Source organism: Papilio machaon, chromosome 15 (genome assembly GCF_912999745.1).
Source record: "Papilio machaon chromosome 15, ilPapMach1.1, whole genome shotgun sequence".
Taxonomy (NCBI): Eukaryota; Metazoa; Arthropoda; class Insecta; order Lepidoptera; family Papilionidae; genus Papilio; species Papilio machaon.
The window spans coordinates 7,415,257-7,430,184 of NC_060000.1; the positions used below are offsets into that span (position 1 = coordinate 7,415,257).

The 14,928-nt window shown below is 35.3% G+C and overlaps 4 protein-coding genes across 4 annotated transcripts in view; 2 read left to right on the forward strand and 2 right to left on the reverse strand.

Moving 5' to 3' along the window:
• LOC106713250 overlaps positions 1-4,927 on the forward strand; it is a 28,160-nt gene extending 23,233 nt beyond the window's left edge. The window contains exons 3-5 of the mRNA XM_045681397.1: positions 1,356-1,457; positions 1,736-1,933; positions 2,103-4,927. Of these exons, the coding sequence (XP_045537353.1) occupies positions 1,356-1,457; positions 1,736-1,933; positions 2,103-4,799 (2,997 nt within the window). The 3' untranslated portion in view covers positions 4,800-4,927. The remainder of the gene's footprint in view (positions 1-1,355; positions 1,458-1,735; positions 1,934-2,102) is intronic.
• A 462-nt stretch (positions 4,928-5,389) lies between these two features.
• LOC106713112 (mitochondrial tRNA methylthiotransferase CDK5RAP1) lies at positions 5,390-10,088 on the reverse strand. Its single transcript, XM_045681219.1, has 7 exons — positions 9,485-10,088; positions 9,096-9,246; positions 8,504-8,718; positions 7,798-7,928; positions 6,837-6,993; positions 5,933-6,060; positions 5,390-5,794 (listed from the first exon to the last, which is right to left on the reverse strand). Exons 1-7 carry the CDS (start codon positions 10,020-10,022, stop codon positions 5,390-5,392), a joined length of 1,725 nt encoding a protein of 574 aa, XP_045537175.1. The 5' UTR covers positions 10,023-10,088.
• A 307-nt stretch (positions 10,089-10,395) lies between these two features.
• Positions 10,396-11,943, forward strand: LOC106713184 (PEST proteolytic signal-containing nuclear protein). The gene is made up of 4 exons (XM_045681318.1): positions 10,396-10,580; positions 10,714-10,857; positions 11,057-11,312; positions 11,625-11,943. The coding sequence occupies exons 1-4, from the start codon at positions 10,559-10,561 to the stop codon at positions 11,788-11,790; spliced, it is 588 nt and encodes a 195-aa protein (XP_045537274.1). The 5' UTR covers positions 10,396-10,558; the 3' UTR covers positions 11,791-11,943.
• Positions 11,944-13,405: 1,462 nt separating this feature from the next.
• LOC106713174 (40S ribosomal protein S26) lies at positions 13,406-14,649 on the reverse strand. The gene is made up of 3 exons (XM_014505890.2): positions 14,553-14,649; positions 14,187-14,364; positions 13,406-13,604 (listed from the first exon to the last, which is right to left on the reverse strand). The coding sequence occupies exons 1-3, from the start codon at positions 14,553-14,555 to the stop codon at positions 13,438-13,440; spliced, it is 348 nt and encodes a 115-aa protein (XP_014361376.1). The 5' UTR covers positions 14,556-14,649; the 3' UTR covers positions 13,406-13,437.
• Positions 14,650-14,928: the final 279 nt, after the last annotated feature.

Below are 14,928 nucleotides of genomic sequence, written 5' to 3' on the forward strand. Positions count from 1 at the left end.
GCATGTAAACGATAATTGACTTACATTACACAAGAATAATAACAGCATTTTGACCGCCGACGGTAAATGCAAAAACTTTCAATCGATTCGATTGCGTCGTTATTTCAGAAAAAATAACTGCCCCTGTATATGTTAGCGTTGTTTCTTTAAAGCTTTTATCGAGTTATTGATGAATCATTGTTTTACGCCATATTTAATGTTTTTGTTGACAAATAAAAAAATCGTGTGCAATAAAATAAAAAACATACTGTACCAGATATAATTATAATTTTATTTTCAACAATAAATTCTTTCCTAAACTTTTTTCTTTTATTCGTCCGTAGAAATTTCATGTTTTTTATCATTTATTTTTCACGATACGAGTAATCATTGGTTAACACCATTTCAATAAAAAATTAAGTATCGATATATAATTTCTCTTTTCTAGCACATCACTAAAACGGTAGTAATAAAATATTTAACAGACTAGTCGGTCGAGCGACGTCATTTGCGTTATAATAACCTCTTATAGAAGAAAATACCATTGCTTACTAACGCATATATGATAAGTATTTTTTCTATCAATCCAACTAGTTTATAACCTTATTTGTAGTTTTATTGACAATCGATACAGATAAAAAAACACATCAACATTTACAGCCAGCATTATGAAATGTCAGATATGCGAGTAACAGGAAAAATAATAAAGAGGTTTAAAAAAATCAACATTGTTATTCTCGATGGAAACTGCACCTATTAAATATAAATTAATTCCATATTTATCTATCATATTAAATGAAATATTTATTATAAAGACTATTCTGCTACAAAATCATCAAACTTTTAAATATCGACGCTGTGCTATAAATCAATCTGTGGTAGTCGAATTTCTTATCGTTAATATTCAATTAATAGAGCTACATTATATAAAACTGGCTGCCATAACATAACCATCGGTTTCTGAGACCAAAATTTCTTTATAAAACATATCGTCATCCCTCTCCCTATCTTTCGCAAAATAGATATAACTATAACAATGTTTTAAACGGGGACCTGGAATAAGGAGACATATTCGTTTGCACATTAATAAGGTTGTATACGTACTTACTAAGTGTACCATATTAATATTATGACACGGATATAATCAGTTCTACTTATGTCAAATTCTAGAATATGGATTAAGTATTAATAATTATTTTCTGTGTAAATACAAGATGATATATTGAAATACATAGAAACTAAAAATAATACAAGTATAGTGTACCATTCTACCTGACAGACTATAAATATTATTATATATAATATTATAAATATTGGATAGATTAAAAAATATATTGATAATGATTAGAATAATAAAATAATGTTTATGGTTTCAGAATGGCTGCAGCGCGGTGCAGCGCGCTGCGGCGGATGGGCATGTGGAGGCCGTACGGCTGCTGCTCGAGCACGGCGCCGATCCCAACAAGCAGGACCTTGTGGTTAGTACTGTCAGACATTATGCAATACACAATTTTAGATAGTACGTAAAGGATGCGAGGGCGTGAATAAAGTTTGAATTAATCTCTAATGGTATACTGAAAATTAATTTAATTATAATTTAAATTGAAATATGTGAAAATTGTTAGACCTGGGCCTACGACATGGAATTCGGAGAATTAGAATAAAATGCATGTAACATTCTTATATGTGGTTTAGTCCGCAATCTTAAATTTGCCAAGAGCACTTCATTTATTCATTTTTATTAATAAAATTCCAGCATGGCAACACCGCGGCGCACGAGGCGTCGTGGAAAGGGTACTCGCGGTGTGCAGCACTGCTCGCTCGAGGCGGGGCAGATTTACGCGCGCGCAACGCGGCCGGCTTCGCGCCGCTACACCTTGCCTGCCAGAACGGACACAACCAGACCTGCCGGGAACTGCTACTCGCGGGTGCTCAGCCTGACTTACAAAACAATGTCAGTACTGTTCATATTATGGTCCTTCTATTAGGAAAGGGCTCCTTTACACATATATGCTATACAATCCTTATGAACTGTATTGTTAAAAATATCTTAGTGATTATTTAAATAAATACATGAAATCTATTATTCTTTATCTACTATAGTAATTGTTTATTTCTTACAGTATGGTGATACGTCCCTGCACACAGCTGCACGTTACGGCCACGCCGGAGTCACGCGCATCCTCATCTCGGCTCAGTGCAAGGTCTCCGAGCAAAATAAAAACGGCGACACGGCTCTGCACATCGCGGCGGCGATGGGCAGACGCAAGCTAACAAGAATATTGCTAGAGGCGGGCTGCGATAAATCTTTGAGAAACCATCAAGGCGAAACCGCACGAGATATCGCTACTAGAAAAGGTTTAGAAGAGATAATCAACATACTGAATACACCGGTAGCGAAACAGCAAAAGAAAAAAGAAAAACACCGAGACAAAAGCAAAGAGAGAACGATTGATGAACCTGATGCCAAAACGAAAGATAAAGGAAAAGAAAAAAAGAAAAAGAACGTCCACTTCGAAACGACGCCGCCACCCGTACAATGGTCGCCGTACGGTTGTCATTACTACCCCGACCCGAAATATTTCCCTAAACCTAAACTAAGCTCGCTACCCACCGAACCTCTTAAAAAAGGCGAGCAGTACTTTTTGGATTTAGCGGGAAACATCAAAAAAGGTCCGATAGGAGCAGGTTACACTTGCTACTGTGCTCCCTTCTTCAAGCATATGGAGGAAAAATTAAACGAAGACAAGAAAGATTTAAAACGTCATATCGACAAAGCTCACGAAAGATTAGACCAAAAAGTAACAGATTTGGAAATGAAAACTCAAGGGCAGATATCGGAATTAACAAAATTCGTAGCAGCGGAGAGAGCTTTATGCAAAGAAAGACATAAACATTTGGAGCAATGGATCACAAGAGGAATGATGTTCAGGGCTTCCGAAAGAACAAGGAAACTAGACTTTAGCCCGAAAGGATCTATAGATATACCACCTATTAAAAGAACGAGAAGTTTAGAATTATTAGACGCAAATTCGGGAGACTGGAACAAAGTGGATAGAATTATACAAAGCTTCAATGAAAACACACAATTCGAAAATACCAAAGAGTTAAACGATAGTAAGGTGACATCTAAAAGCACAGAGGACTTAGATAACAGATCCCCAACGAGTCCAAGACGAAGGCATTTACTAAAATGTTCTCGAAGTTGCGACCAACTAGACGCGGGGCCAAGTAATTATAGACCTAATCACATATGTGATGAGGATAAACGTTTGCAAAATGTTACAGCAGAGGTACACATTAAAGCAAATAAAAAAATAACCTCCGAATCTCCAGTTTCCATGGAAGTTCAAGGTATTACGGAAAGATACACGTTACCAAGTGAACCGTCTACTACTAAATCACCTGGCAGCAGCAATCGACAATCAGATTTTAAGGCAAGCGATTCCGAAGGTGACGTTAGGCTCAGGAGTAATTACCAAGAAATCACCCAAACGCCTCCTCCCTGGAAAAGTCAAGTGCTGCAAAGAACTGCTGAGGATATCAGGAAAAGAGTAATGCTAGAGAAAGAGATGTCAAATGTAATAACAAGAAATTCAAAATCTCTCGATATATCACAAGATGGCTACGTAAAGCTACACAAACAAGTCAATTATCCACCGAGAGACGATAATTGCATAGATAGGGAGCAAAGAAAGTCCGTTCAAGAACTAGTAGCTCAAGTAGAGCACCAGCAGAGGTGCACCTCACCTGAGAGAATACCTATTGCGAAGAAAACCCCCACCGACTTCCAAGAAGTTCCTATTGTCCAGCCTAAAACACAACCGAGTCCTGGCATCCTTAAAATGCCACAACAACCACAGAGACCGGCTCCCGTTTTAAAAGACAAACCTCCAAAGACCAAAAGATTTAGTTTACACAACCTAATACCATTCCCGACGAGAAAAACATTCCAAACTACCCCGAAAGAAAACGGTAACAACTCTGAAAGCAGTGATGAAGAAGATAGTCCAATAAGAACTTCGAATCAACCGGGACCTATGAGAAATTCCAACTTACTTCAAACCCTTCCGATGCCTAATTATGAAACAATGTCCAGTAAATCCCATTCACCTGCACCGCAACAAGCGCAGCCACAAAGCAAGCCTTACCACGCGGATGACCTACGGCAGATGATACCAAAAGACGCATACTTTCATGAACTTCCTAACCGACAGATCAATCCCCAGATGCCTTACAGAGAAATAGACAGTCATCCAGTCACTCAGTACCCTTGTCAATCTCAATACGATTACAACGAACCGGGACTTCCCCAGACACAAATAGAAGGTCGCAACAGAAATCCCCTGTACCATCATCAGACTGGAGTTTTTGACGCTATGATGCAAGACCACATAATGAGGGAAATGGAACGGATACCGCATCGGTACGGCGATCATTTGGACCAAAATACGGAGATCGAAATCGCCAACCAAACCGAACACTTTCACGGCGGTTACTATGGTAACCGTCCACCAGTGTATCCGAACTTCAGGGGCAATCCACACGGTGCGAGGAAACCGCCTCCCGACCATAGCCTCTTGCACAGCCGTTTGCAATCCTTAGCGATTAACACACATTTAACGGAAACCCAGAGTCAAACAGACAGAGAGTCGCACAATGACTCTGGGTACAGTACTAAAGTGTACGGAAGTTCTCAAGGACCCTCGCCGAGTTTGTCTGGCCATGTGGAAGGATCTGATAATCTTTCAGGGCAAAGAGTAAATATACTAACTTCTGGAAAGGGAATCGGACATATTGGCACTTCAAGTTTGGTTTAAGCGTTAATACTCATTAACTATTGTGAAAACTTCAAATCTAAGTCAAACTTTACATGACATAGTTTAAGTACCTTTTAATTTTCTAAATCTTTTCCTGTTAATAAGTAAAAAAATATTAAAACCAAGCACTAAAATCGGAAATTTCTTTTTTAAAGTACAAATGAATATATTGTTGCCATGTATCAAGATTAATAGATTAAAAATTAATATATAAATTAAATTAAGTGCTGCTTTATTGATTGTAAAAATGTAAAAACTGCTTGTTAATATAATTCTCAATTAAGAGAAAATAATTATTGTAATTGTATGTTGTATTATATTTATTGTGTTTATTTGATAAAGGTTTGTACTGATTTTAATTAAATGCACTTTTGAAGTGTCACCAAGCACAAAAACTGTTTATTTATTTTTAAATCCCAACGACAACGAAAAAACCTATAAAAGATGAGGTAAATAAAAAAAGTATTTGAATATTCATTTATTTATGCTTAACTATAATACATAATTAAAATTTTATGAAAACAAAACATTCCTTAAAAATTTAATTTTGAAATTGTCATTGAATGAAATGAAATGTCAAATTTTATATTTCATTCACTTACTCTATGGTTTCTCAAACTTCGTTCACTCCAACTCACTTCATTATAAAAGTGACGTATACTAGTGTGATATAAAGGTATGCCAGTCATCACAGATGATCTGGCCGCTGTTATTTTAACCGCAACATAATCCCCAGGTTTAATCAACCTTTTCCCGCCATCTTCTGACAAAACATCCGCTTGATCGAACACGACTTTGATATAAAATTCATTCCTACCCATTATCTGACCTGTCTTTTTCAAAGTACCCTCAACTAGAACTAAATGAACATTCCCGATCTCAGCTTCGTTTAACGCCTGACATTTTCTTCTATAAATTTCCAACATACGATTGTGTCTATCTTTTTTCACATCTTCCGGTACATCATCTTTATAACGCCGATATGCTGTAGTTTTCTATAATAAACACGTAAAAATCAAAATGTTTTTTATGAACACCTTCAAAAAAAGGTCCTTCGACCAGGACGTTTACATTTTTCAAGCGTAAAAATATCTAAATAAAATAAATATATAGAAGCAAACATATAAACTCACCTCTCGCATACTGTAAGGGAATAGAAATGCTATATTGTAATCAACTGTCTCCATTAATGACAATGTTTCTTGAAATTCTTCCTCCGTCTCTCCGCAGAAGCCACATATCATGTCTGTTGATAGACCCACTGAAACAATATTGTGCTACAAATGCTAATCCTTCTTTTCATATACAGTGTAAACTCTTTATAACGAAACTCAAGGGACAGGTATTTTTGTCGTTATAGAGAGTTATCGTTATATGGAGTGAACAAAAAACAACCAAATAAACAAGATAACATAACATAAACAATAATACCGATAGTAAATATTTACTGTCTACAAATATGAACACATTTCTTCGTAATAGAGAATGGCGTATCGCTATAAAGAGTGTTTCAATATGTGGGTTTTAACGCAAACCAACCAAGTTGGGCTCAACTTTACAGGAAGGCTTCAACGTTACAGGGAGTTTATTGTTATAAAGGCTAACGTTATAGAGTTTACACTGTATTTGCAAAATATCTGGTAGCTTTATATAAGACGCAATGAGAGGATTTATTTCATTCATAAACTTGCTGTCTTCAGCGACTCCATCGCCACGTTACTAAAAGAAATAAACTTAGTAGCGTACATGGTCTCCCAGACTATGTTCTACAACTATGCCAAATTTTACCGAAATCCATACAACCGTTCTGGAGATAACTTCTAATAAACATCCATCCATCCATCTAAACATTGGCATTTATTAGTAGAGGTGCTAATAAAAAATATAAAGATCTATGGCCAGGTGAGAGAAAAAATGTATAGAGTAATACACAAAAAACAATGATAATAGTAAATTGTAGAGAGATTGACATTATGAAATACGAAGTGTCTCATAATAAGAAAAAAGTGGGTAGGTCAACAAAAAATAGATAGTTACCACCAGGAATCTTTTCTTTAACAGTCTCCACAAGTTCCAAATATGCCTCGCGCGTGTATCCTCGTCTCATCCTCTCCAGCACTGTGCTGGACCCTGACTGCGCAGGTAAGTGCAGCAGCTTGCAGATGTTAGCTCGCTCTGATATAACTTCTAGCACCTGGAATATAAACATCAAACAACAACACTGTTTTTTATGTTTTTTTTTATAATTGTAAGTAGCGTTGCCAGGCGTCCGGATAAAGCCGGGCATAGGTAGGCTTTTTGATTGTGTCCGACCAAAATAAACGGTTGTCCGGCTTTTGTTAGGCTTTTTACATTTCACAAACGAGAGTGTACCTATTAATACTGAGACAAAATTCTGAATAATACAGGATGTCCGACTTTTCTACACAAATGTCCGGCCAAACTGGCTGGTCTGTCCGGTTAGTAGGTTTGGTGACTTGGCAACCATAATTGTAAGTAGTGTGATTAATAAATAAATAATCACAAGTAATTTATGTAGTTACCAATTCCAATTAAGCATCGGTGGCTTAGGGGTTAAGCACTTGACTTGCAATCTGCAGGTCTTGGGTTCGAATCCCGCCATGTACTAATGTGTTTTCGATTTACATATGTACATTTATCCGACGTTCTTACGGTGAAGGAAAACATCGTGATGCTGCACATATCAAAGAAGAAATTCAAAGATATGTGTGAAGTAAACCCGCACTTGGCTGTGGTTGACTATGACCTAGTCACCCCTAACTTGGGGCTCCTCAGTGGGGATTTATAGTGAGCTGATGATGACCTATTCCTAGCTGGTAAGTAAAAGCCTTTGTATCAAAAATTTTTTTGTCAAATTTCATTCATCCATACAACATAATTGAACTTAATCAAATTAAATGAATTTTATTTGAAATATTTCACACAGGTTTTGCCACTTTTTTTTTATATGTTATGGCAACCTTTTTGATATACAAACCTCATCAGGAAAATCTTTAGGATGTGCAGCCGTGAACCTTATTCTCATTTCAGGATCAATAGCTGACACCTTGTCTAATAGATCTGCAAATCTTAGGCCACCTTTCTTACTCTTGTACACTGTCTTGAAACCTGTACCAGAAAAGTAGATTTTATGTATTAAATAGTTGTATAATTCATTGTTATTTATGGTATATACCATAGACTAGCCTCAACTAGCGGGTACCAGAGACAATAATCAAAATTAAAATTATACTAATCTTTTGAGTTGACCCAAACTCAAAAGGTTAGTAGCTAACATATATCAATATTGGTTTATTTATTTTATAATTTATGCAGAACATACATTTTCCTATATTAGACATTATTGAGTGTTGGTGGCTCAGGGGTTAAGCTCTTGACTTGCAATCTGATGGTCTTGGGTTCGAATTCCACCATGTACCAATGTCTTCTTTGATTTACATATGTACATTTATCCTATGTTTGTATGGTGAAGAAAAACATCATGATGCAATCTGCACATATGTGTGAGTTCCCAGGAGAAAGACGGCGACCCGCCACGTTCCGTCTCCCAAAATGGCGAAAAGTTGATTGCAGAGGTTCATCTGGCCACACCAAATGGAGGTCCGTGATCTCTACTTACCCCTCTAGGTTACAGGCACTTGTGTACTTATGTGTAGATATTATTAAAAAAGTATATACTTTACCTTTAGCTAATTGTGTAGCGGAAGGTTCTGATTGTTCAGTTATATCTCTGTAGCTATTAACATTTTGACCCAACAAAGTGACCTCTTTAACACCTCTTCCCGCCAAATGTCTCACCTCTTCTAGCAGAGAAGTCACAGGTCTTGACCTCTCGCGACCTCTTGTAAATGGCACTATGCAGTAAGTACACATATTGTCACAGCCACGCATTATTGATCTGTAGAAAAAAATTAACACTTTAGCTGCCACAAAACTCATGAACAAAAAATACAGCAATTTGCAAGTCTTTAACATTTCTCATGTGCTACTATCACAGTGGCAGCATTGAATTATGTTGAATTATTATAAAGTCTAACTTGAATAAGCAAGAGTCGAAGTGACCACAATAGTTTTCTTGCTTAAAAAGTTTGTACTCTAACCCGAGTTTCTCAAGACAATGACTTGCTTGTCCAGGTTAAACTGTTTCCTATAATTTGAGGTTTTAAAATCTAAAGATTCCCAAGACTAGATACCCAAATCATCTACGCCTAGGTACAATCCAGGAGAAGCTCAATTCTTCTCAACCAGCCTATAATATAACCAAATATGACTCACACAAATGCAGATACATTATTCTGGTTCAAGCTGACTGGCATTACATCTGCATAGGTTTCATCCAGTGATAGTAATACGTTGACAGCAGTCTGCCCATTCTCTGTTAGTGCCAGTAACCTGGGCAAGTCTCGGTAACTGTCAGGTCCTGCAACTGTTAACATAATTACGTAAATCATGTATTTTGAAACATGTTTTCCTGATTTGATACTTTATTTATTGCTATTCTACAGTTGTAAATAAAATTATACATAATATTAACATTAATACAAAATATAGTCATTTTTTTCGTGTTATACTGGCATGTAGCAATATTTACGATAAAATTATGAGTGGTCATTATAGTATTATCAAATAACATCTTAAAATCAAACAATCTTTTATAAATTTACCAACATCTACAGCTTTTTCCTTCTCAATTAACTTCTCTTTCAATCGTTCCGCCATACAGCCCAATATCCCAATTTTAACAGGCTTATTTTTATTTTTTGAAATCGCACGTCGCCTTTTGAATCCCCGCAAATGATCTAATCGATGCCAAATCTTGCTCTCTGCACCTTCTCTAACTGCGCACGTCATAACGAGGAATATGTCAGCTTCTTCCTCCAGTTCCGTCTTCTCGAATCCACTTTTCTTCAAAATAGACCATACAATTTCAGTATCGTTTAGATTCATCTGACAACCGTACACATCGAAGAAAACTTTTCTCGATTCATTTTTATGAACATTTGATAAGTAAGGTATTTCTGGGGGAACTAAATTTGTGGGTTGATTAATTCCAGAAGAAGCAAGAATGAAATCTTTTAAATCAGGCCCTTTTTTTAACTTTTCTTTTAATTCAAGTCGAGATTTGTTATAGTTACATCTGCACAGGTAAGAAGGATAAAAATGTTGCTTTCCAAGAAGTTTAGCCCATCGGAGAAAAAACATATTCTTGAATTTAATTAAGACCTATTGGTAGTTGATTAATTAATAAAACGACTTAAATAAGAACAACCTAACCTAAAATTTTCTCAAACGTCAAAATTTAATTTGAAAACAGCTGTCCAGCAGTCATTGTCAAAAAACCTAAAAGCCACTGCTTGAAAATTGATTAATTGACAAAAGTTATAGGCAATATTTTATAAATTAATAAGTTTTTTATAGGATATCCGAAAACTGTTTCTTATCATGAATTAATAAATATAAAAAGATAAAAAGTAGAACTTTAATATTCAGCAACGTTAAGTGCTCAAACCATGATGCCATCATCTTTAGGCTTTCATGTTCTTTTTTTTTTTTTAATCAAAGATGGAGACGACAATTAAAGATTGACATTTGTTTGACGTTTGCATTTTGGTTTTGGATTTTTGCTTATAAGTTCTTTCCAATATCGTGTAATTTTTATTTATCTCACAGTCAGAAATGTTTACTTAGAACAGTTTATTATTAAATAAAAAGAGAACGGTTAATATACAAAGAACAAAATGAGCGATCGCATCAACAAAGGTATTCGAATGTATTTCGTAAGGTCCCCTTAAATTTTGTATAAAGAGGAAAAGAACTGATTCACTATTCACTCGATGTTTTTACTAAAATGCATATATTTTATTTATCTTTGCCAGTGTTTTCGCATTGGCAGGGTCAACTCGATCCGCGCGTGATGATTCTAGAACGGGCAGGGAGAGGCAGCGGTCGAGATCTCGGTCCCGATCTCCAAAGCGGAGGTCACCGCACACCAGAAGATGGGATTCAAAGGAAGATTCTAGAAGCCGGGAATATAGAGGTAAGAGTGAACGAGATATGGCTATCTTCCACTGCAATAATAGCTTGTATTATGTAAAATTTAGATCAATCTTCTCTTCTAAACCAAATTTATGTTAGGTTTAAGAATTTGACTCTGTCGAATAATTTAACACTTTTATCCTCTAATTATCTCTAGTGTCAAAAATCTCAAGAAGTTTCATGTATACATTTAATTTCAGATAAAAGAAGTCCCGTAGACAAATGGGAAGATTCTGAAGAAGAAGTACCTGCACCACCACCTCCACCTCGCATTAGCAAAATCTCCATTGGCTTCACCAAACCTAAAGCTCCCATCAAAATGACACTGGGCATGCCCTCTAAGGCTCCCGTTAATGCAAAGCCTTCTGTTGCATCAGTATTCAATGCAGATGATGATGACGAGGAACCTGAAGAGATGCCAGCGGAGGCTCGCATGAGGATGAGAAATATTGGAAGGTAAATGTGACATGTCTCTTCCACTATTCCCCAGATAATGCATTCAGTTGTCAGCAAGCTTTTTTTTCATATAACCTTAAAACTTATATTATTATTTTTTCTGTACTATTCTTAAATCTGAATATTCCAATAATTCAACACCCTCTAATTTTAACAGTATAGTCTATAGTACATCACAATGAGCTGTGAGCTGCCAATTTAGTTGTTGAGCCGCAGCTCAACTCTTGAAGTCTATATGATCTGAACTTTGAACCGGTTCATAACTGATATACACATGTCTACTGTTAACATAATTTACACTACTTTAAACAGGGAAACACCAACATCGGCTGGTCCCAACTCCTTTGGGAAAACAAAGCAAGGCTTCTGTGACGCTAAGAAGGTGTTTGAAAAGAATCTGAAACATGCTCTAGAATCTGTGGACAAACCAACAATGGCGAAGCTACCACAGACTATATACAAAATTAAAGGTCCTTGATAATATATTCTATTTTCCATTGTAGATTTTGGCCTCTTGTCATGTAATATTTTATCTATAGTCTATAGACAATGTATAACATTTTAAAAAGTGTAAAATAGAATTTATGTAATATGTCCAAGTACTACACTCCCATGTCTGTCTTAAATAATTTTAACCATATTAATATGGAACTATTCTGATATTTTAACATTGTATTACTTGTGGGGACCTTAGTTTTCCTAAAAAAGAATATATATTTGATAAATATGGATTGGGTGTTATTCAATTTTATTTTATTCCATTCTAAAGGATACCAAAATATTTTAACATTTTTTTTTAGTTACTTGAAAAATAAATAATGAGTTATTTCAATGCAAAAGCCTTAATTTCGATCCGTTTTTCACTATATTAATATGTGATGACGTATTAATGTTTATAATTTACTTATTAATGGTTTGTAATTTTGAGAACTGGGTTTGCATTCTTTACTTTTACGTGCCATTTTAACTGATATTGTATTCTAATGCAATTTGTCTGAGATTTAACATTTTTCTTTCGGATCTACATATTAAAAATATTGCTTTTTGGCATATAATATAATATGCAGGTTGTAATGATTTAGTTTTATACATTTTAAAAAATACAAAATCCGATGAAATTTTTACCTTAGTTCTGATTAATATTCTATTTTTCTGATGCACTTTGTAAATGCAAGTAGTAGAAATTAAGATAAAATATAAATTATGATAGCTCATTTTTTTTGTCTAGAAATTTTTGAAAAAAAAATGGAACATATACCTTTTTTTTCAATACCCAAGTGAAATGTATCAATTCCGAAACATGATAGCTACAGTATAAATACTTGGGTGTCTTAAATTTTCTTCTAGGAACCTTAGTTTGTGTACTATATAGTTTAGTATTATTTTACGAGATATGTATTCTTTGGCCATTTCTTTAAAGTGGTAAACAGGAAAATGTTAATACGCAACTTAGTCCTTACCTTATTCTAATATGCTAGAGTATACTTAATTAAAATGTGTTACAAAATTGTAGTTTCATTTTTATTTCAATAAATATATCCTTTCCTTTCCTTAGAAATTTACCGGTTAGTAACAGGTCTGTTTTTTATTTCTTCATTATTAATGTAGAATATTTTTCTGTCGTGTACAACAGAGGGCTTAGCATAAATCGATGGTCCTATGTACCTATATAAGGGCCAAAGTAACAAATTGATTTTTACTTTTTTGTGTTAAAACCTACCTCTTAGTTAACAAAATGCACTAAACAAGACATAAGTGTAAATGTTATTTTTTGCTGAAATAAAAGGGCCTATTTTCCTATATGATTGAAACTTTGAGCTTCTGTAAACTTGTCAATTTGCACATTGACCCTTATTCGTAGGAGCCATTGAAATATGTGACTATCGCCTTATCATCAATTATGTCAAAAATTAGTATGAGATTTTTGGTATATATCACCTGACATGGCACTGCACAAAATTTATAGATGACATATATCACAAATATTCATGCTTTGCCCGCAGTCGTCACTCAGCATTGTCTCCCAGTATATTTAGTGCATTCAAATACTAACATTAACCATTATCTAGAACTGACTAAATAAAAATCTAATATAAGTTTTTACATTTTTATTAATTAAAGTTAATCACTTTCTCTGCACATTCTGCGGGCGCTGCATATCCCTGGGGAAAGTGCTCTTGGGTGGTGTGCGGATGCGCCGGTCTTTCTTGGACCTGTTGCGTACTACTTTACTGTGGATAGCACATGACACGCAGTAGTGCAGCTTGGCGTACAGCTTGGGGAGCTGGAATGCTGGAGACAGATAAAAATTAACTTATAGAATTACTCTTGTCATTCATCTTGGTGGCTCCGAGTAACATACAAGTAATTGCACATAACTCATATTTAGGTGTAACGGATCGTAAGAGAAGCACTGTGCAGTTAAACTTCAGCCGCAATATGTGAAAAGATCTATGAAAATTTCTAATAATTACATTATTATTATATTATATATTTATGACATATTTTTAAATGATTGATACTTGGATCATTGCACTAATAATCACATTTATTATTGGGAATTTTTAAATTAAGTCGTTCGATTGTGGAAAGACAATTGCGATTATCAAAAGCATTTTTTGCAAGCATTGCCAATCTTGTATGCCTATATCAATCATTATCAGCTTTGTAACACTCCTACTGCCAAAACTGTACTGTACATATTGCTATTTAAGTGAGAGCAAAAGCAGTTTCAGCAGTGAAAATCCACGGTAAGAAAGGGTTGTTTTGGATAAACAGACTGATTCTGAACCCTTATCACTTGCTTCTGACAGGTTTATCACAATCATCACCAATTTATAATACTAAACTGAAAAATACTGGTGTTTTACTTACAAGTATAAACTGAGGCTTCATTGATATCTCTGACGGCAGCCGCCTCAACAATGTTCCTGATCACGAATTTCTTGATGGCTTTGTCTTTAGGCACGCATCGCGCGCAGTTTGTGCACCTTACGGCCTTAACGTGGCCACGACCGTGCTTGGCGCGTCCTCCATTGCGGCGTTTGCGAGTCTGTAACCAGAATTTAACTTTGAAGCCACATGTTCAAGCCGTGCCGCCATGACAAATTCACATCTCTCTGTCGTCCAGTGCCATATAAAGTTTACATGCTATTGTATCGACACTTTGTATGTTATGATAGCAATTTTAAATCACTTTATATTCATTTAGTACTTTATTTTTAGAAAAATCTTACGCACCATATTTCTAACCTCCTTTACTGTAAACGAAGAACGACGGAAAAGAAACTAGTACCATGGACAATAGTGAATGTAAAGGTGAATGATAGTTGATTTCCGATTTCATACTCTGTCCTCGATGGCACAGAAAAATATTTAAGACAATATTAATAAAACAATTTCATCAATGGCCTACGACTATATTTTTAAAAATCAAGTAGACTTAGAAGTTTTTTCTTGGTTTTGTTTAGAATTTTCAAACTAAAAACAAAACTATTCCCCTGTCTGTGTCCGCTCCTTCATTCACTCATTTTATTTTTGTATCTGAGATTTTGAGCCAACATTAAAATTTTTGCTGTCTGTGCTCTTTGCAAAAAAGTTCTTATTCTTCTTTCTT